The sequence below is a fragment of the Leucopleurus acutus genome, assembly GCF_964270905.1.
Source record: "Leucopleurus acutus genome assembly, chromosome: 3".
Taxonomy (NCBI): domain Eukaryota; kingdom Metazoa; phylum Chordata; class Mammalia; order Artiodactyla; family Delphinidae; genus Leucopleurus; species Leucopleurus acutus.
The window spans coordinates 12,376,776-12,396,385 of NC_139145.1; the positions used below are offsets into that span (position 1 = coordinate 12,376,776).

The following is a 19,610-nucleotide window of genomic DNA, read 5'->3' on the forward strand; positions in this document are numbered from 1 at the left end:
GTGTGTCCTCAGTGTGTGCAAGAGACAGTAGGGCAAAAGTTAGGAAGTAAAGGTGAGGAAAATCTCATTCTCTTGGGGGAGGAAACCATGGAGTGTGCATTACCCCCCTCTGAAAGCTGAACTGAGAAAAACACTGGGGAAGTCCCTCCCAGAACCTACTCCGGAAGCAGCTGGAAGTCTTGTGATGTGAAGCTGCCAGGCTCCAGTGGACAGATGGCTTTTCTGGCAAACAGAGGAAGGCAGTAAAAGCTCTAAGCTGGGAAACTTGATACTAAGGTAAGAATTTGGAGCAAGTAAACAAACCCAAAGGCCCACAGCAAGCTGAAAAAAAACATCTGTGGCGTATCAGAAAGTGTTACTATCCTTAATATACAAAGAGTTATTAGAGATCATTAAGAAAAATGTAAATTCTCCTGAAAAGTAGGTAAAAGCTATGAACAGGCAATTCAGTAAAAAAGAAAAGAAAAGAAAGGAAAACACAGAAACACACATACAGTGGTAAAGAATCCATCTTCCAATGCAAGGGATACGGGTTCGTTCCCTGGTCGGGGAACTAAGGTCCCACATGCCACCAGGCAAATAAGCCCAGGCGCCTCAACTAGAGACAGAAAACCCTGACGCCACAACTAGAGAGAAACGTGCACGCCACAACAAAAGATCCCGCATGGCACAACTAAGACCCGACAAAGCCAAAAATAAATAAATAAATAAGAAACACACAAACATATTAATGGTCAATAAACATATTTTCAGGTTCAATGTAGTCATCAAAGAAATTTTAAATAAAACAATGCACTCTGTGTGTGTGTCTATCAAACTGGCAGTTTTTCCTTTTATGAAAATTCCTAGTGTTTGGAAAAGAGAATACGTATAAATGCTGCTGGTGAGAGTGTTAAAAGGCATAGCCTTTCTGGAGAGGAGTAAGGCAGAGGTGTGGGGATTATACAAGCCTTGAACTGGTACATATGCTTTGACTCAGAAATTCCACTAGTAGACATTTATCCATTGAGAATGACGATGAATGTGGGCAAAGCTTCAGCTCTGGAACGTCCCTGGAGGAGGCAGTGGGCAGAGTGGCTAGACCTCGGTGCTGGAGCCTGGTTGCCTGGCGCAAGTGCCTCTCTGAGCCTCAGTTTCCACATCTGTAAAATGGAAAGTGTCATAAGGATGCCAAAACATTTGGACACATCAAATGCCTGGCACATAATAAATACCCAGTAATTGGAAGCTTAGCGAGAATAATTTAATAGAAATGTAAGAGCACCCAGAAGATAAGTGGGCCACAGAGAGAAATGGAGGTTCACAGAGAAGCTCCTAAACACATGAGAAGACTCTCCACCTCATCCCCAATAAGACATGCTCATTAAAATGACGCCAAGACCACATTTTTTACCCAGAAGATCTGGGAAATCCCAAGTCGGCTGACAGCCTGTGGGGAAATGGGCCACCTCCACACAGATGAGTGGGCACCAGGTGAGACCACTCTGATGGAGAGCACTCTCAAGACTGCTACTGAAATGACAAACATGCATGCTCTAAACCCTGAGATTTCACCTTGGGGGATTTACCCCCTTGCATGAAAAGTATGTAAAAGGTCGTTCACTATGGTGTTAGCTGTTAGTGCAAAAGATTAGAAGCAAAACCCCATCATCAATTAGATTCTGGTTAAATAGATTAAGGAGCCCATCCACAATCCTTCATCCCCAGTTGCAAATCCCCAAATATTATGACACCCAGAAGTCTTTCTAAGATTGTTTAATCTTCATGTATCCCAGTGAGTGTGGATATTCATCAGTTTATCTGCAGCAATTGACTATGAGATGCTGCCCCCAATCAGCTAGGGAGTGTATTAGTTAGCTATTGCCACATAACAAATGACCCCCAAAGTTAGCCACTGAAAACTATACACGTTTATTATCTCAGAGTTTCTGTGGGTGAAGAATGTGGGAGCCGCTTAGCTGGGTGGATTCACAAAGCTCTCATAACAATGATACCCAAGCGGGTTGAGGAGCTGAGAGCTGCTCCAGAATACCTGCATCTGCCCTGGGTCCTGAACATCCAGATTATAAACATCTTGCCCACTGGTCCGCTTCTAGTTGGACCAGTTGCTTTCTGTCCCATTTCAGGGAAGTTCCCATGAAACATTTCCGTCTTAGGGATGGAGTTCAGGATCCCTGCACCACCAGCAGTGTCAACCTCAGCCCTACACACATTTACTGCTGCAACAAGGAGGTCTCTGTAGGGTCCTATAGTAGGAGGCCAGGCTGCCCTGGCCCTGAGCACAACTCCATGCACCCATTGTTAAGGTGAACCCAAGGCTCCCATCACCACTATCTCCCCCACCAGTGCTGGGAACTGGTAGCCGTTGGGAGAGGCCCTATAGAGGCCTGGCAAGAAGAGATGGGACACAAATTCATATGCATGTCAGAGGATACCTCTGACACTCAGGCACACTCCTTGGCTCCCCATTGCCCTAGTTCACCATGAGCTTGGCCAACCTGGCCAAGTCAGGAGAAAAGGTGCATACTGTTCCATCCAGGAACCCACACTCACAATTCTCTTGTATACCCCACACAGGCCCCCCGACCCTGGCAATTCACTGGCATGGGCCAAGAACCTGTGAGGTCCCCACCTGTTTCTCCTTGGTCCCATGGAAGCTCTGAGCGGCCATCCAGAGTGCAGGACATGTTGCTGGCACCAAGGGCTTTTTTCAATTCTAAAATAAGAGATAGAGACTTCCCTGGTTGCGCAGTGGTTGAGAGTCTGCCTGCCAATGCAGGGGACACAGGTTCAAGCCCTGGTCTGGGAGGATCCCACATGCAGTGGAGCAGCTGGGCCCGCGTGCCTCAGCTGCTGATCCTGCACTCTAGAGCCCGCGTGCCACAACTACTGAAGCCCACGCGCCTGGAGCCCACGCTCCACAGCAGGAGAAGCCACCACAGTGAGGGGCCCACACACTGCAGCAAGGAGTGGCCCCTGCTCGCCACAACTAGGGAGGGCCTGCACGCAGCAACGAAGACCCAATGCAGCCAAAAATAAATAAATTTAAAAATAAAATAAAATAAAGAGATAGGGCTTCCCTGGTGGCGCAGTGGTTGAGAGTCCGCCTGCCGATGCAGGGGACACGGGTTCGTGCCCCGGTCTGGGAAGATCCCACATGCCGTGGAGCGGCTGGGCCCGTGAGCCGTGGCCGCTGAGCCTGCGCGTCCGGAGCCTGTGCTCCACAACGGGAGAGGCCACAACAGTGAGAGTCCCGTGTACCGCAAAAATAAATAAATAAATAAATAAAAATAAAGAGATAACCCCCCGGATACACCTGGATAAGCCCCAGAATCCCAGGGTTTCCATGAATTTTCCCAGAGAGGCCACAAGAGGGCAAAGCATGGAAGAAATGTCTCAACCAGGAACCCTAAACAAGTGGCTCACATGAGCCTCTCTCCACACCTGTGCCCATGGCAGACATTGCTAGCCGATTGCCACACCTTCACTGAGCCTGGATGCTACCTACCCCACCTTCCAGGACAATGCTTCAAGCAGACATCACAAATCAATTGAGGATGGAAACACCCCCCCCCCACCTTCAGTACATGTAGAACTTCTAGGAATGGAAACCTGTTTCTGAAAAATTTTTTCCAATCAGAGATTAGTCTTTTTCCATGTAAAATGGCCCCTATTCTAAAGGAACTCGGTTCTTTTTGTTTGGCCTCAAGGACACTTCTCACCCTTACTTCCTGGCTCCCAGAACACTGCTATCTCTGGGTTTCTCCCACCTCTCTGACTACTCCTTCTGCATCCCTTCTTCCTCTTTGTGTCCTTCAAATCCAGGCTCTTTGGGACTCCTCTCCTTTCTCTCTACACCATCCCCAGGGTTGTGGTCCCTCCCATGCACCCAGTGACACCCCAGGCCAACAACAACCTCTGACTTCCGTCTCATCCTCATGCCTGGGCTCCGTCCCCTTGGTTGCTGCCCTTGCTCGAGTCCATCCTTTGCCCCCCAGGACCAGGCCCTCAGCCTCCTCCCTGGCTTCCAGTCTAGCCACTGTTGCCCTCTTGCTCACACACCCTCCGTGGCTCCCTATTGCCTGCCACAAAATGTCTAAACTCCTCTGCCTGTCATTCGAGGCCCTGCACGTCTGCCCTGGCAGCCTGCAGCCTCCTCTCCTTCCTTCTGTGTCAGCTGTGACATTCCCTGAATAACCATTACACATTGCTCATTCCCCTGTTAGTACATGTCTCAGCAGTCATAGGCATTGGGTCAGGAAGGAACAGACAAGGCAGGAGGGAGAAGAGACAGTCAGGAGCCTCTTTCCAGCCCAGGAAATCCTAAGAGGCCTACCCCAAGTCCACGTACTCTTGAGGGCTCAATGCCAGCCCAGAATAAAACATGGAGAGGTTGTTGAATGAGTAAATGTAAATGTCTATCCCCAGCTTTTAAATTTTGCCTCCCTTCTCTCATCCTAAGAACTCCTGCATATCCGTCACAGCCCCACTCCAATGCCCCCTCCTTCAGGGAGCTTCCATCACTGCCCCTCGAGGCTCGCCCACCCCAGACCCCCTCTGTCCCAGTCCCGGCCCTTAGTCAAAGGACTAGTGTTCACAGGTAGTGAGAGGCGATGGGGACCCTGGCAGGGCTCAGTATACACAGCCAGGGGTCACCAGGCTCCCCTGAGCCATAGGGGGTGGGGCTCACCTCGATTGATCCTCTGCAGCAGGACCCCCCGGATGACATCCTCATAAATACCCTCAATGGTCAGAGCAGGGCTGCCCACAGCAAGGACGTCCCCTTCGAACTCAGGCAGCTCCTGTAACCGAGGCAGGTGAGGGGCTGGGCTGGAGGGGTGGGCTCTGTGTGACATGGGTTTGAGCCCCAGCTCTGTCACTGATTAGCTAGGAAAACCTGGGCCTCAGTTTCCTCATCTTTAAATGGACTCCTTGACTCATTATTCCCTCGGGTTGTTGTGAGAATTGGTGAAACAAAGCACATCACACCTCAGTGGGAATAATACGGGTGTTTCTGCTGGGACCCCTCACAGTCGCTTCCTGCCTGACCCCTGATGCAGACCCCTTCATGGTGCCCCTAAGCCTGCGTAGCAAGGCCCCTGTGACCTCTCCCCTCGTCTACTTCCTACCCCATTGTTCGGTAAGCTCCAGCCGCACTTGCCTATTCTCTGTTTCTCCAACACACCAGGCACAGACCTACCTCAGGACCTTTGCACATGCTGTACCCTCGGCCTGGAATACTCTTCCCCAGGACATGGCTCATGCCTTTAGTTCACTGCTTCTCAAGCATCATCTTCTCAGAGACAGCCCCCCTAACCACTCAGCACCCTCACCATACACACACATACACTCCCCCTCTGCCTCCTCCCTTCTCTGAAGCCTGTATCACCTGCTGATATGTGATGCATGGGACCCCACGCCAGCTCTGCAGACACAGCATTGTCATGGGAGAAGCAGAGGGCATCATGAAGTCCCAGAAGAGCCATCCAACCCAGCCCCTGGGCTCAGGGAACAAAAGTCTCTAATCATCAAGGTGGCTCTATGAGCCTTACAGAAAGATGCTTGGTTGCCCTATAGGACCCGTCCCCCATCAGCTCACCGCTTTGCAGCTCAGCTCCAGCTGGCTCAGCACGAAGGGCAAGAAGATGCAGAGCAGCCAGCCATGGATGAACCGCCTCCGCGCTGAGCCACTATCCGACTGGAATTTCTGCATGACACACACGGCAACTGGTCTCACAACCACCTGAGCAGCCAGGCCCACTGCCATGCCCTTCCCGCAGACCTCACCTTCAGCACGCGCCCCCTGACTTTCTCCAGCTGCTGGGCAGCCTGGTCACAGTCCAGAGCCGTGGTCAGACATTGGTCAGCCAGCTGCAGGAAGGTGGCCACGGCGTCAGCCATGAGCTGTGGGAAGAGATGCTGGGATGAACCCTGGGAATCCATGCTCTTTCTGGGCCCTACGCCTGCTCGGTTGAACCCTTCTCAGCATCCAGCCCGCCCTGACCAACTACTTCCCTCCAACCTCCTTCTTGTCCCAAGAAACAGTACTCTCTTCCTCTCAGGACTCGGGGCTCATCCATTCAGTGCCAGGATGCCCAGCATGGGGGTCAGAGAGCTGTCCACAGTCCAGGCTCCTTGGCTGAGCACGCTTGTGCAATGTACAAACTGAACAACCGTGCCGGGCAGCACTGGGTCTTCTCAGTCCCTGTCTCTTTCACTCACCATGTCCATTAGCATGTCCCAACCCCTTGGCTTTCAAAACACACCCTGCTCCTCTCCACCGACCCATTCTGGTTCAGACCTCCTCCCTGCCTCCTCCACTTCTGCCCCCGACAGCCCCTGCTCCCCAGGGCAGGCAGGGCTTTCTAAAAAACCTTGAATCTGGCCATGCCCCTCCCCTGCTCACACACCTGCTGTGACTCCTGTTGCCCTTGGACAGAGCCCAGCCCCCTGAGCCCCATAATCAAGGCCCTGATCCATCTGCGTCCCCACCTCGCTGGCATATCTCCCACATCTATGCCCTCCCTTGAAATCTACAAGCCAATGTCTCTAAACTGCTTCACTTTCCCCAAATGTGGACACGCTCTCACACCTCCCAGGGCTTATCCACACTGTTCCCTCCACCCAGGACATGCCCCATTCCCATTCCTCCCCCAGCTGCCCCAGCCTGGCAGTCCTCTCCTCCTGGAAGCCTTCCCAACCCTGGAGATGGATCAGGTGCCTCCTCAGGGGTCCCGTAGCACCTTGTGTGTCCCCATCACAGCCCTGTCCATCATGTGTGATTACTGCCTGCCTGGTCATGAGCTCATGTCTGCATGGCACTGGGGAGTCCAGCGAGGGAGGGCCAGGTCTGTCTGGGTCATCGTGGTCTCCCTGGCACACACTCGGCACCTACTCATTGGAGGCTGCCATCCTTGCCTCACTTCCTCCCAACCTCCCACTCACCCTTACCTGCTGTGCGAGATCCTGGGCCCCAAACACCAGGCTCTGAGTTCCAGAGAAGCCAAATGGTTCTGCCAGCTGCCCCAGGCGCCCCCGGCTCCGCTCCGCCTCTCGGTAGCAGGTCTGCATCAGCTCTGGGTCCCATGGCATCTCCCCAAATGAGTAAACCTGTGTTCCCATAGCAGTCAGGTAAGAAAAATACCACCAGCCAATGGAAGAGCAAGGCTAAGGACCTCATTGACAGTTCATCGAAGGAGAAACACAAATGGAAACACATCCCGCCTCAGTTGTCACCAAAATAATGCATAATAAAAGTAACTGTGAGGTATGGTGTGATGGACATAAAATGGTAAAACTTGGAACAAATGATAACATGTGGTGCTGGCGTGGCTGAGGGGAAATGGGCACACTCAGCCCTTGTCCCACCTGATGTTCTCTTTGTGCTGGACCCTGCGGCTGTAGAAGTGCAATAATCCAAAGTGGTATTTGCTCTCAAACTGCTCACAGAGAAGTTGGAGGAGACAGAGTGTAGACAAACAACAGTAGTGGTGAGTTAATACTCCTGTGAGGAGGGAAGCACGCGCAGCTGCAGATGTAGAAAGGACCAGGGAAAGTTCCTGGAGGAGGTGATTATGAAATGGAGATGTGAAGATTAATAAAGGGAAACCTCATTTAAAATAAAGTCATGGGAGTTCCCTGTTAGTCTAGTGGTTAGGATTTGGAGCTTTCACTGCGGTGGCCCAGGTTCAATCCCTGGTCGGGGAACTGAGATCCCACAAGTTGCGTGGCTAAATAAATAAATATGAAATCATTAAGCCCTGAAAGGGGTGGGGGGGGGCGCTCTCATGCACTGCCACTCCTTGCCCTCTGCAGACCCCAAACTGGAAGAAGGTTACTACTTTACCACTCCAGCAGGAGGAAGATTTTCTCCTTATGCAGTAACCGCCCCAACCAATGAGAAACTACCACCACTCAGCCAATGAGAGACTGTCACCACCCTGAACTCTCGCTTTTCTTCAATGGACTTTCCTTGAGAGCTGCCCCTCCCAATTTTTTCCTTCTTCTCTATAAAGTAATGTTCCTCCCCTTCGTTTGCCAGACTTGCCTCTGGTTTTGCCATAGCTTGCATGTCCCGAATTGCAATTCTTATGCTGCCCTCCCTTCCCAAAATGTTCTGCTGATAAAATAACTGGCTGTTTCATTTTAAAGGTCAACAGACACTTAACGTTGAGTTGGCACATAGTATGCTCTCATTTAACATCAGAAGAAAAGAGCTGACCTGCGTGTTGCAGAATTCTGTCCCAGGGAATGGGGTGGGCTGTGGCCAAATAAGGCAATGGGAGGAGGAACAATTTGTAGGGAAGGTGATTCCAGACTGATGTTACTAAAATGCTAATCTTGTCATCTTACTCCTTCCCCCCATGTTATAAACCGTGCCCCAGTGACCATAGCATAGTGGACCACCGTAAGTAAAATGCAGCTTAGAAGAAAGTTCAGAGATTTTTAAGAGAAGGTTTTCAAACAAGAAAGATTCAAGGTGCATGCAACTCTTCTATAAAGTTAACACACTGCCCATAGGCCCGATGAAACACGACCCACTGGACCTCACCTCCTTCCGCAGCCGGGTGCTGGAGGGGCTCCCACGCAGGTGGCGGGACAGGCGGTCCATGCCCTGGGTTAGGAGGGTCTGCACTGCCGTGAGTTCAGCTTCCACGGTGCTCAGCAGCGTCTGCGTGACCCGGGGCAGCTGCGCATCCACCTTCCTGCGCAGGCACGACTCGAGGGGATCCTGGACGTTGGCTGCGAGTGGAAGACACTGGCCTGGATCTCCTCCTCGAGGTGCTCCGCAAATTGGGAGGCGGGGTGGAGGGGACGGAGTGAGGCCATGGGCTCAACAGGGTGAGGTAGACAGGAGGGCTGACTTTGAGCCCCCTCCTCTACCCCATTATACAGAATAGAAAACCGAGGCCAAGTGCCATGGGGATCGGCTCAAAGTTGCACACAGAGGCAGAGTTAAGATTCCAACTCTGTTCTCTTTGTTACTGAGCTGAGTGAGAGCTATCTCCGCTGTCTGACTGGACAACCCACAACTGGAGTCAGGCCTCATACCGCCAACGCCTCTGCCCCTCTCCCCACCCAGTCTTGGTCTCCGGGCTCACCAGCTCCATCCCTGGCCTTCCCGCCTCCCAAGCACCCGCCCTCCCTCTTTTTTTTTTTTTTTCCCCCCCCGCCGCTCTCCCTCTTGACCCCGTCTAGAGACCTAGTCTCACCACCAAAGCATCAAGGCCTCGCCCATTTTCCCACTTAGGCTCCACCCTTTTCTTTTCCGGCCCTGCCTCCACCGGGTCCCAGACCTTGGGCCCCTTCCCTTACACCCAAGCTGTTCCCCTTCTTCCTCTCAGGCTCCCGGCCCCGCCCCTCAATCCAGGCCACGCCCCCGGACCTCACCCTGCAGCCTCCCTAACACGCGCTCCCGCAACTTCAGCATCTGATCTACGTCTGGGCGGATAGTCTTCTCCAGGGCGGCGAGCAGCTCCTCCTTTTCGGGCTGGAAGGCGCGGAGCCCAGTGGAGGCCCCGGCCAGGACTGCAGCGTGGACGGCGTCCAGTAGCTGCCCAGATCAGCCGAGGGGACCCCACACGGGCCAGGGACGCGGTAGAGAGACGAGATGGGGCGAGGGTAGGAGGACAGAGAGAAGACAGACGCACAGAGATGGGTGGAGAGGTTGGGCGACAGTCGCAGGGAGGGCGAAGCTGAGCACCCGGGTCCGGCTCCTATCCCCATCCGCGGCCTCCCGCGTGTCCCTGCCCCACCTCCTCCACCGCATGCGTACCTTGGCCCAGGCCCAGGCCCGAGCGCGGCCGGCCCCGCGCAGGCCGGGCAGGGTCTGGGCTCTCAGCGCAGGCAGCAGCTCCCGCATCAGTACCGCAGTCAGCACCTGCGGGAGAGGTGACCATGGGTGCTTCGGTGGGCCGAGAAGGGGTCAGGGGGGGTCCCGGGTGCGGCCTTGCGCGGCACTGACCTCGGCGTCCGAGCCTAGGGTCACGTCGTCGTCGCCAAAGTGGCCTTGCTGCTGCCGGTAGAGCCGTATGGCGTCCAGGAAGGCACGGGCGGCTGGGGCTTGACTTCGCTGCAGGACTGAGAGGCGGCTCCTCAGTGCCCGTCCACCCCTCCCCTGCTCTCAGGCTGCCTGGCTCCCCGTCGCCTGAGAAGGAAGCCCTCCGCCTCCTCGCCAGGTCCCAAACAGCTAAGTCTCACCCACTTCCAGACCGCTGCGCAAAGGAGTGCCCTCCGCCGGGAACACGCTCCCCTACGTTTATCACCAGCCCATAAGGGGCCTTTATACCATTTTGGAAAAGGCATCCCAGGCAGGCAGTCACAGCCCAGATCCCACTGCGGTCTCCAGTTGCCTCTCCAGTTAGGTACGTTTGTTCAGTCAACAACCTGCCCAGATGTGTCAGTCCTAACTCCTCTTCTTCACCTGGCTGGCCCCTCATCTTTTTTAGACCCCAGTTTAGACATCCCCTCCCTGAACCCCCAGGCTAAGCTCCCATGGTGCTGTGCCCTCATTACAGCCCGGGCCATGCACAACTGCCTGTTTCCCCTCTGTCCTCCCCCACGATCCATTTTATAAATAAGGAAACTGAGGCTTGGAGAGGATCCCACAGCCAGCAAGAGCAGAACCCTCCGACTCCAGACTCTGTGCTCCACCACTGCCTGCCCTTTCCCAGGACCCACCTGTGCCTCGAAGCCGGATGCCGCCCTGCAGGGCTAGCCTCCAGGCACGCTGCACCTCCGCTGTGGCTGCAGAGAAACAGAGGTGCCGGCGGAAGGGGTGCTGCAGGAACAGGGGGAAACTGACAGGCATTTCCAAGAGGGGGTCAGGCTCTTCCTGTGCATGGTGTCCTGAAAGCAGAGGAGGTCGCATCTTCATTCATTCATTCACTCCAAAATCATTCATTCACTAGGAGACAATAACCATGAAATGTGTAGAGAACCCTTACTTCAGCTCAGTCCCAGGAGGAGGTGTGCCCAGGGCAGACATCAGCAATCCATCCCAGCACTGTTTCCCAGCCTCAGCAACATGCTTAACACAGCAGCCCTAGGCAGCCACCAACAATCTCTCCTAGCTGGCATGTGGTCTGAGCCCTGCTTGCTGTGGGGTGCTGGAGTTGGCTAGGCCCTGGTTCAAACCTGGCCAGACCATTTTCTAGCTCTCTGCACAGATTTTCATCTCCCTGAAAAAACCTCAGTTTTCCTACCTGCAAAATGGGCTAAAAAGTGATTACCAATGACCTAGAACTGTTGGGAGGACAAAAATGAGTGAATTTATTTTGATGAATTAAATTGGAGTCTCCCAAATCCTCAGTGTTTTGTTCAGATTTCCAGAGTGATACATACAGACTGCAGTAAAATGCAATAGTGCAGAAAGGGCTTCCCTGGTGGTGCAGTGGTTAAGAATCCGCCTGCCAATGCAGGGGACACGGGTTCGAGCTCTGGTCCGGGAAGATCCCACATGCCGCGGAGCAACAAAGCCCATGCGCCACAACTACTGAGCCTGCGCTCTAGAGCCTGCAAGCCACAACTACTAAGCCCACGTGCCACAATTACCGAAGCTCGCGCGCCTAGAGCCCGCACACCGCAGCAAAGAGCAGACCCCGCTCGCCGCACCTAGAGAAAGCCTGCACAAAGCAACGAAGACCCAATGCAGCCAAAAATAAATTTAAAAATAATAATAATGCAGAAAAAGGTGGACGTCCCTTGTCATCCAGCCCTTCGATCGCAGCCCCCAGAGATGATAATAGCTGTTAACAGTTTGGGGGACATTATTCCAGATTTTAAAATCTGCACAAAGCTGTATGACGTGCTTTTTTTTTTTTTTTTAACAATGTGGAGTTTTCTGGTTTATAACTGGCCTTTGGGCTCCTGCATATGTCTGGGACACCTTCAGAGGCTGCACAGCTTTCCTTCCTGAGGGTCGGCTGTAATTTATTTAATCAACCCCAAAGGATGCGTATGTGGGTGGATTCCCATGTTTTCGACATCATCAGCATTTCTGCAGACGGTTCTTGTTGCTACATCTTCGCCTGATTAAACAGCAGGATAGCTCTGCAGTGAAGCAAAAGGTGTAAATTCTGGCTCTGTCCCTTACTAACTGTGTGACGGCCCTTGGCCTCAGTGTCCCCCTCTGTAAAATGGGGTGGTTAGTGATGGGGCTGCGTCCTGGGCAGATTCAAGGAGAGGATGCAGGCCCTCATCAGATGCATGCCAGCCCACTTACGCTGCTCCTTACCTATTCAGAGAGAGAAAGAGGAGGAAGAGGAAGGGGAGGAAGGGGAAGGGAGGAGAACCATCCTGGAAACACTGGACGGACCAATTACACGCTGTAACAAGTCTGTGCAATTTTCCTGCCCACCACTGTCCATCTCCCCACATGCTTACTGACACCATATTTTATCGTTTTTACCCTTTGCTGCTTTGATTCTGGTCCGGTGACCTAACTCCTTCACCCTGACAAGAATGGGTGTTTCTCTTTCTAGAGCGAGGCTGCTCACCCAGAGGCAATGCTGCCCCCAGGGACACTTGGTAATGTCTGGAGATATACTTGGTTGTCGCTCTTGGGATGCAGAGTGCTACTGGCATCTGGTGGGTGGAGGCGAGGGATACCGTTCAGCAACCTGTGAAGCACATGGTGGCCCCCACTGCAAAGAATGATCTGGCCCCAGTGTCAACAGTGCTGAAGTAGAGAAACCTGCTCTTGGGGTTCCCGGGAGCCTTACCTGAGGGTTCTGGGCAGAGAGTGTCCAACAGGTGGAGATATTCACTCTGGGAAGTCAGGACTGTGTACCCTGTCAGGACCACGGAGCCCAGGGGACGGTCCCCATTTTCATATTCCTGCAAAAGGCATCCAAAGAACCGTTTTGGGACAAGTCTAAACTGTGGCTTCCATATCCCAGTGTGGGATCAGGGGAAGGTTTTGGGTTAACTGGGGAAATCCTCCACCCTACCTCCCTGCCTCCACCCTCCCTCCTTCTGTCCACCCCTCCCTCAATCCCTCCTTCCTTCCCTTCCCCATAGTGGAGCACCCAGCACCTGCTGTGCGCTAGGCCAGTCCCAAGTGCTATATGAGGACTAACCCATTGAATCCTTACAGCCCCATGTGGCGTGGACCATCATCATCCCATTTCACAGATGCGAAAACTGAATCCCAGAGAGATAAGTGACCTGCCTGAATTCCTCAGCTGGAAAGCAGGGCACAGGCGGCATGTGCAAAGGCCTTGCATGGTTTCAACCTCAGCTCTGCTGATGACCATGAGTGAGCCCCTACCCCTGGCCTGGGCCTCAGTTTATCCACCTGGCACAGCAGGAGATGTTCGCCCACCCAGGGCCAAGCTTACAGATTGGCCCTACTTGATGATTGAAGAAAGGAGGGGGGCTATGCTGGCAACTGGACCCCAAACCCACACTGGGGAGGGTGGGATGGAGACGCCAGAGGTAGATGGGCTGCAGGCCACTCACTCACCTCCCTGTGCCTGAACCACTCCAGGCGGCCGTCCCCACGCAGGACACAGAAGATTGGCTGCCACTGAGGTGGGTGGCCCTGCAGCTGGGTCAGGGGCCCTCGGTGCTCCCGGACTCGGGGCAGCTTCTGTGGGAGGAGGGGCGGGCGGATGTCAAGAACATGGGCCAGTGTCCCGGTGTCCAGACCAGCTGGACAGCTCCTCCTGTGTCCCAGGTGCCACCAAGTACAGTAAGTCCCCTACATACGAATGAGTTCCGTTCCGAGAGCGGGTCTGTAAGTCCAATTTGTTCGTAAGTCCAACAAAGTTAGCCTAGGTATCCGACTAACACCATCGGCTACAAAGTACTGTACTGTAATAGGTTTATAATACTTTTCACACAAATAATACATAAAAAACAAACACACACAAAAAAATAAAACATTTTTAATCTTGCAGTAGAGTCCCTTGAAAAGTACAGTAGTACAGTACAACAGCTGGCATACGGGGGCTGGCATCGAGTGAACAGGCAAGAAGAGTGACTGACTGGAGGAGGGAGAGGAGGTGGGAGATGGTAGAGCTGGAGGATCGTCAGCAACAGGAGACGGAGGGCAAGCTGCAGTTTCACTCACGCCTGACGCTGATGGAACGCCCATTCACATCTTTGAAAGTTTGCAACTTGAAATATGTAGGGGACTTACTGTACAGGTGCTTGGGCCCTGCTGGTGTGGTGTTATATTCTTTATCAAGCACGCTCACAGCCTGCACTTCCAAATATGAACTGAGGCAGACACTTTTGTTATCTCCTATTGACTTGCAAGCGGACCCTTCCCCAGTTGAGCCTCAGATGAGACCCCAGCCCTGGCCAACATCTTGACTGCAGCCTGTGAGAGACCCTGAAAGAAAGGACCCAGCAAAGCCCCATCTAGATTCCTGACCCACGGTAACTGAGATGACAAACGTGTTGTTTGAAGCACTGATTTGGTGCTGTATTTTTACACAGCATAGCTAACTGATACAGGTGGGATTGCTAGGTCGTGGAGCAGGTGTAGTTTTTTTATTTTTGTTTTTTTTTCAGGTGTAGTTTAACGTTATGAGAAATGGCCAGGCCTCTGCCCACAGACCCCCTCCCTCAGGCAAGATGGGACATCACCTTGTTTCGTTTTCTTTGTCCCTCTTCTCACTTCCTGGCCACCTGAATTGGGTGCCTTTGTTTCACCAATGGTCCCAGAGTAGCTCTTGCTACACAGTTGGTGCTCGGTAAATATCTGATGACTAAATAAACAACATTTGTGATGTTCTGATTCTTCAGCGGGTAGTGGGAACTCAGAGGTTTATTAAATGATTCTCCATCTCTCTTCCTAAGTCTGAGATTTTTCATAGTGTTAAAATGTTATAATAGAAATGATATACATGATGCAAATAGATAAAACTAGTATTAAAGAAAATGTTTCAACTGAAGCGAGGGGAAATCCCTCCACGCTGCTTGAACCCCAACGTCAGCTGTTCCCTGGCCCAGGGGGTTGGGACCAGCAGGAGACAGAAGGTGCAGGTGGGGGCGATGCTCAGGCCCCATGATGCCCCAAGCGGGACAGGGGGAGTCCCAGGTGGCAGGGGGCTCTGTCCGTGGTGCCACAGAGCCCCCACCCCAGGGCAGGCACAGCTGGGAGAAGGGGTGTCCAAGAGAGGAAATCTCAGAGCCCTGATCGGGACAGGGGACCCAGTATCCTTTGTAAGGAGTCTGGGCTCTGGGTTCAAATCTCGCCTCTGCATCTTGCTGGCAGTGTGACCTCGGTCAGGTCACTTCACTTCTCTGTGCCTTGGTTTCCTCATTGGTCAGACCCATCCCCTGGGCTAGTGAGAACTAAGTTGTACAGGGCACATGGAGATCCTGGACACCATTTGCCAGCTCAGGAGACCTTTGGAGCTGGGGCTGGGCAGCTCCAGGCTATTTTGTTCCATCGATAAGCCCTTCCTGAGCCCCTACTAAGTGAAGGCACCATGTGGGCACAATGGGGTCAGGGGGAAGGGGGAATAAGGCTTGGACCCTATCCTCACAAAGCAGACAAATGGAGGTGGCAGACGTGTGAGCCCGGGCTGCGTCGGAGGAGCAGACAGACAGGGTTCCAGAGGAGGTGCCCGACTCAGGTGGGGGGAACAGTAGTCAAGGAAGGCTTCCTGGAAGAAGTAGCAGACGAAGTATGGGATAGAATGGGGAGGGTGGTACATGCAAAGGCTTGGGCGTCCAGTGGGCATGCTGTGCCCTTGGGTGATGCACTCAGCCAGGCCACACCTTTTCCAACTTCAGAGCTTTCGCATTGCCTGTGCCCTCTGCCTAGAATGCCCTTCCCACTCTGGGCTTCAGGTCTGGCTCCTTCTCATCCTTTATGTCTCAGCTCAGAAGGACCTTCCTACACCCCAGCTTCCAGCCCCCAACACCGCCCTTCATTTTGTCTTCCTAGCACCTATCAGAAGTTATCCTGCCTCATGATATGTTAACTTGACAACAAACTGGTCATTTCCCCCAATTAGACTGTGAGCCCCGGAGGGCAAAGCGGGATCTGTCTCAGTCACTACTGTGTCCCCAGCATCCAGCCAGGGGTGTGGCACGCGGTAAATGCCCAGTGAATGTTTGCTCGAAGAATGAATTTTGGGGACATCCCTGGTGGTCCAGTAGTTAAGACTCCACGCTTCCACTGCAGGGGGTGCGGGTTCGATCCCTGGTCAGGGAACTAAGATCCGGCATGCCACGCAGCATGGCCAAAAAACAAAAAATGAATGAATTAAAAGCAAATTTTTAAGCATTTATTATTATTTTATATATTATATATATATATATATATATATATATATTTATTTATTTATTTATTTGGTTGCGCCGGGTCTTAGTTGTGGCAGGCGGGCTCCTTAGTTGTAGCGTGCATATGGGATCTAGTTCCCTGACCAGGGATCGAACCCAGGCCCCCTGCATTGGGAGCTCGGAGTCTTAACCACTGCACCACCAGGGAAGTCCCAGAATGAATTTTTAATAGTCACCCCAGGTCGTGGCACCAGCAAGGACAAAGGTGTGAGGAGGAACCCTCAAACGAACGAATGGCCTCCCCAGCCTCACCCACTCAGCACCCCCTCCCCCTTTGCGGCACCCACTTTGCTGTGCAGCAGCTGGCATCCGGCTGGCTCCTGGGGGCCCAGCTCTCGGGAGATCTGCCACAGGACCGAGGCTGCCAGCTGCCCGCGGTAGCAGGGCAGGAAGTTCCTCAGCAAGGTGTCTACCTGGCCTGCAGGGACAAAAGCGTGGTGAAGTGGCTGAATCAGGTCCCCCCCAACCTGCCGGAGGTGGGGGCAGAACAGGCAGAGAAGCCACTTACGGATTCCTATCCGCACCCCAAAGTTGCCCCAGAAGACATGCTCCAATTCCATTCACCCTTAACCCTCCATTGCCTGTTTTTATCCACATGGGGGTTGGTGGGGGGTGGGGGAGTTAAAGGATTCAGGCTTAATTTATAAACGATGTACAACACACCTTAAATGTATAAAGCATAGAAATGAATGAGTTTGACACATGTACACACCCATGACACCATCACCGTGACCCAGATAAAGAACAGATCAATTGTACCTGAAAGTTTCCTTCTGCCCCTTACTGGGGGAGATTTTCAAAATCTTTTAAAAACCTCACCCAGCACAAGTAAACTTTCTGGGGTGATAGAAGTATTCTGTATCCTGATCTAGGAGGTGATTACACAAGTGTTAAAGTTCTTCAAGCTGTTCCCCTAATATGTGTGCATTTGACTGTGTGTAAAACACATCTATCTTGCTGCCTGGAATGTGGATCCGATGACTGGAGCTTCAGCAGCCATTCTGAGTCATGAGGTGACCTCAGGCACAGAAGCCACGCATGTTAGAACCATAATATGGAAGGGGATGGGTTGTCTGACTTTTATCAGGCTGCCTGCCACTGTTCTCCTCTATAGGAGAAACAAATCTTTATCTCGTTTAAGCCACTACAGAAAAAGAAAATTCCAACACTTTGCAGAGTAGCTTATTGAATCCATTCATGTAATGACAACTTGGCCTTGTTTCTTAGTCTAGATCATGAGCCCCCCCTCCATATCCCCAGTGCCCAGCACACCGTAAGTGCTCAACTGTGTGTGTGGAGGATGGAGGACACTGGCCCTTCTTTGTCTCAAATCAAGAACTGTGACTTAGTCCCTGGGGGTCCACACTGAGGGGCCTACTGGTCCTTGCCCACCTGGGAGGATCATCCCACAAGATCTGGCTGGGTTTGGGGCACTTCCCACCTGGCCCTATGCCCTCCACCCCAAACCCATGCCCTGAGTAGGTTTACCAGATTTACCAAATAAAAGTACATGACGCCAATTAAATTTGAATTTCAGGTAAATAACGAATACATTTTTAGCATACGTATGCCCTCTTGCAAAATTTGGGACATACTTATACTAAAAAAAGTATTCATTGCCTCTCTAGGATTCACGTTAATAGGTCATCCTGTGTACCTGACAACCCAGCCCTAAACCCCACCCGCCAAAATCTCGCTCCCTCCCAGTCCACTCACCCCTCAGGTGCTGCTGCTGTCGCTTGTCCAAGGGGCTCGAGGGCCGCCCACCCATCCTGCTACTGTGTCCTGGGCTCCCCTGAAAGTGAAGTAAACACCCCCCTCCTCCCCACAGCCCCCCAGTTCCTCAGCTCAGGGGCACCCTGGGAGCAAGGTGACCTGAGGGGCCTGGATGCTGCAGAGACCAGTGCCTGGGGTCAGAAGCCAGAGCATGGTCCTGGTGTGGTGTGGGATGCCTGCTCCCCACCCCGCCCCGCCCCCTGCCCCACCCCACCCTGCACCTGTGTCCTCCCAGTTCCCCTGTGGCAAAGTGCCCTAAACTGGTGGTTTCTGTAGGGGCTGCCCCGGGTTGGGGGGGGCACGGGGTGGTGGGAGACAAAAGTCCTAGCTGGCCTCGGAGGACGGATGCAGGGCAGATATCTGGCAGGACCTGAGAGCAGTTGGTGTGGGGTGGCAGGGAAGGGGGGCTGGGCAGAGATGGGGCAGCTAAATCCTGTACCTACCCCTTGCCGGGTGACTCTGGATCCCAAGAGGATCCAGCCCAGGCCCAGCACCAGGCTGGGAAGACAGAAGTGGACTGACACCCCGGGCCCCTGGGGGCAGTGCCGGGGTAGTGGGAGCGGGTGGGGAGCCGCTGCTGTGCCGTGGACTCGTGGGCTGTTTCCCTTCGGTTCCTGCTTTGCCAGTCCATTCCCTATCGGCGCACAAAGCCCTGGACTGGATCGGATTAGTTGGGTCTTCCCACTAGTGGCACCTGCTGTTGCCCAAGCACGGCCAGGCTGCTTTCCTTCCAACCCTCTACTCTGCTTTTCTCAATCTGTTTCCGCTCAGCCCCGCCCCACTTCCTCACTCTCACATCTGAGTGATCAACCCAGACAAGACGTTGAAGGAAACTTCGCTTTCTGTGGTTTCACCTTTAAGGTTTCAATTCCCACGTGCCTTTCCCACCAGCCTTCCCTGGTCCCTGGAGCCGGGCAGAGCTGATGGGTGGGACATGAGCAGACGCACTCTGGGCCAGTGCTGCAGTCCTGACGCAAAGCAGCAGCACCTCGGAGCATTCTAGGCTCTAAGCAGGACTGCAGCATGGCCAGGTGCAGAGGTCACGACTGGCCCTGGGTGTGCAACGGGAGCTCGGCCAAGTGAGTGGGCAGGGGATTGAACTGTGTCCCCCAAAAGGATATGTCCACAGGTCACTATCAAAAAAACAGAAAACAGGGGCTTCCCTGGTGGCGCAGTGGTTGAGAGTCCGCCTGCCGATGCAGGGGACGCGGGTTCGTGCCCCAGTCCGGGAAGATCCCACATGCCACGGAGCGGCTGGGCCCGTGAGCCATGGCCGCTGAGCCCGCGCGTCCGGAGCCTGTGCTCCGCAACAGGAGAGACCGCAACAGTGAGAGGCCCATGTTCCGCAAAAAACAAAAAAAAACAAACAAACGAAAAACAGAAAACAAGTGTTAGCAAGGATAAGGAGGAATTGGAACCCTTGGGCACTGTTGATGGGAATGTAAAATGATACAACTGCTGTGGAAAACATTACGGAGGCTCCTCCAAAAATTAAAAATAGAACTACCATATGCGTTATGACCCAGCAATTC

At 53.2% G+C, this 19,610-nt stretch overlaps 1 protein-coding gene across 1 annotated transcript; it reads right to left on the reverse strand.

Moving 5' to 3' along the window:
• Positions 1-1,025: 1,025 nt before the first annotated feature.
• On the reverse strand, positions 1,026-18,073 carry NIBAN3 (niban apoptosis regulator 3; the record flags this gene model as incomplete). Its single annotated transcript, XM_082837479.1, has 15 exons — positions 1,026-1,142; positions 2,633-2,716; positions 4,691-4,802; positions 5,600-5,707; positions 5,788-5,904; positions 6,952-7,110; positions 8,552-8,742; positions 9,391-9,553; positions 9,776-9,880; positions 9,965-10,080; positions 10,681-10,848; positions 12,723-12,837; positions 13,466-13,591; positions 16,590-16,720; positions 18,019-18,073. The coding sequence occupies 15 exons, from the start codon at positions 18,071-18,073 to the stop codon at positions 1,078-1,080; spliced, it is 1,815 nt and encodes a 604-aa protein (XP_082693605.1). The 3' UTR covers positions 1,026-1,077.
• Between the last annotated feature and the right edge of the window lie 1,537 nt (positions 18,074-19,610).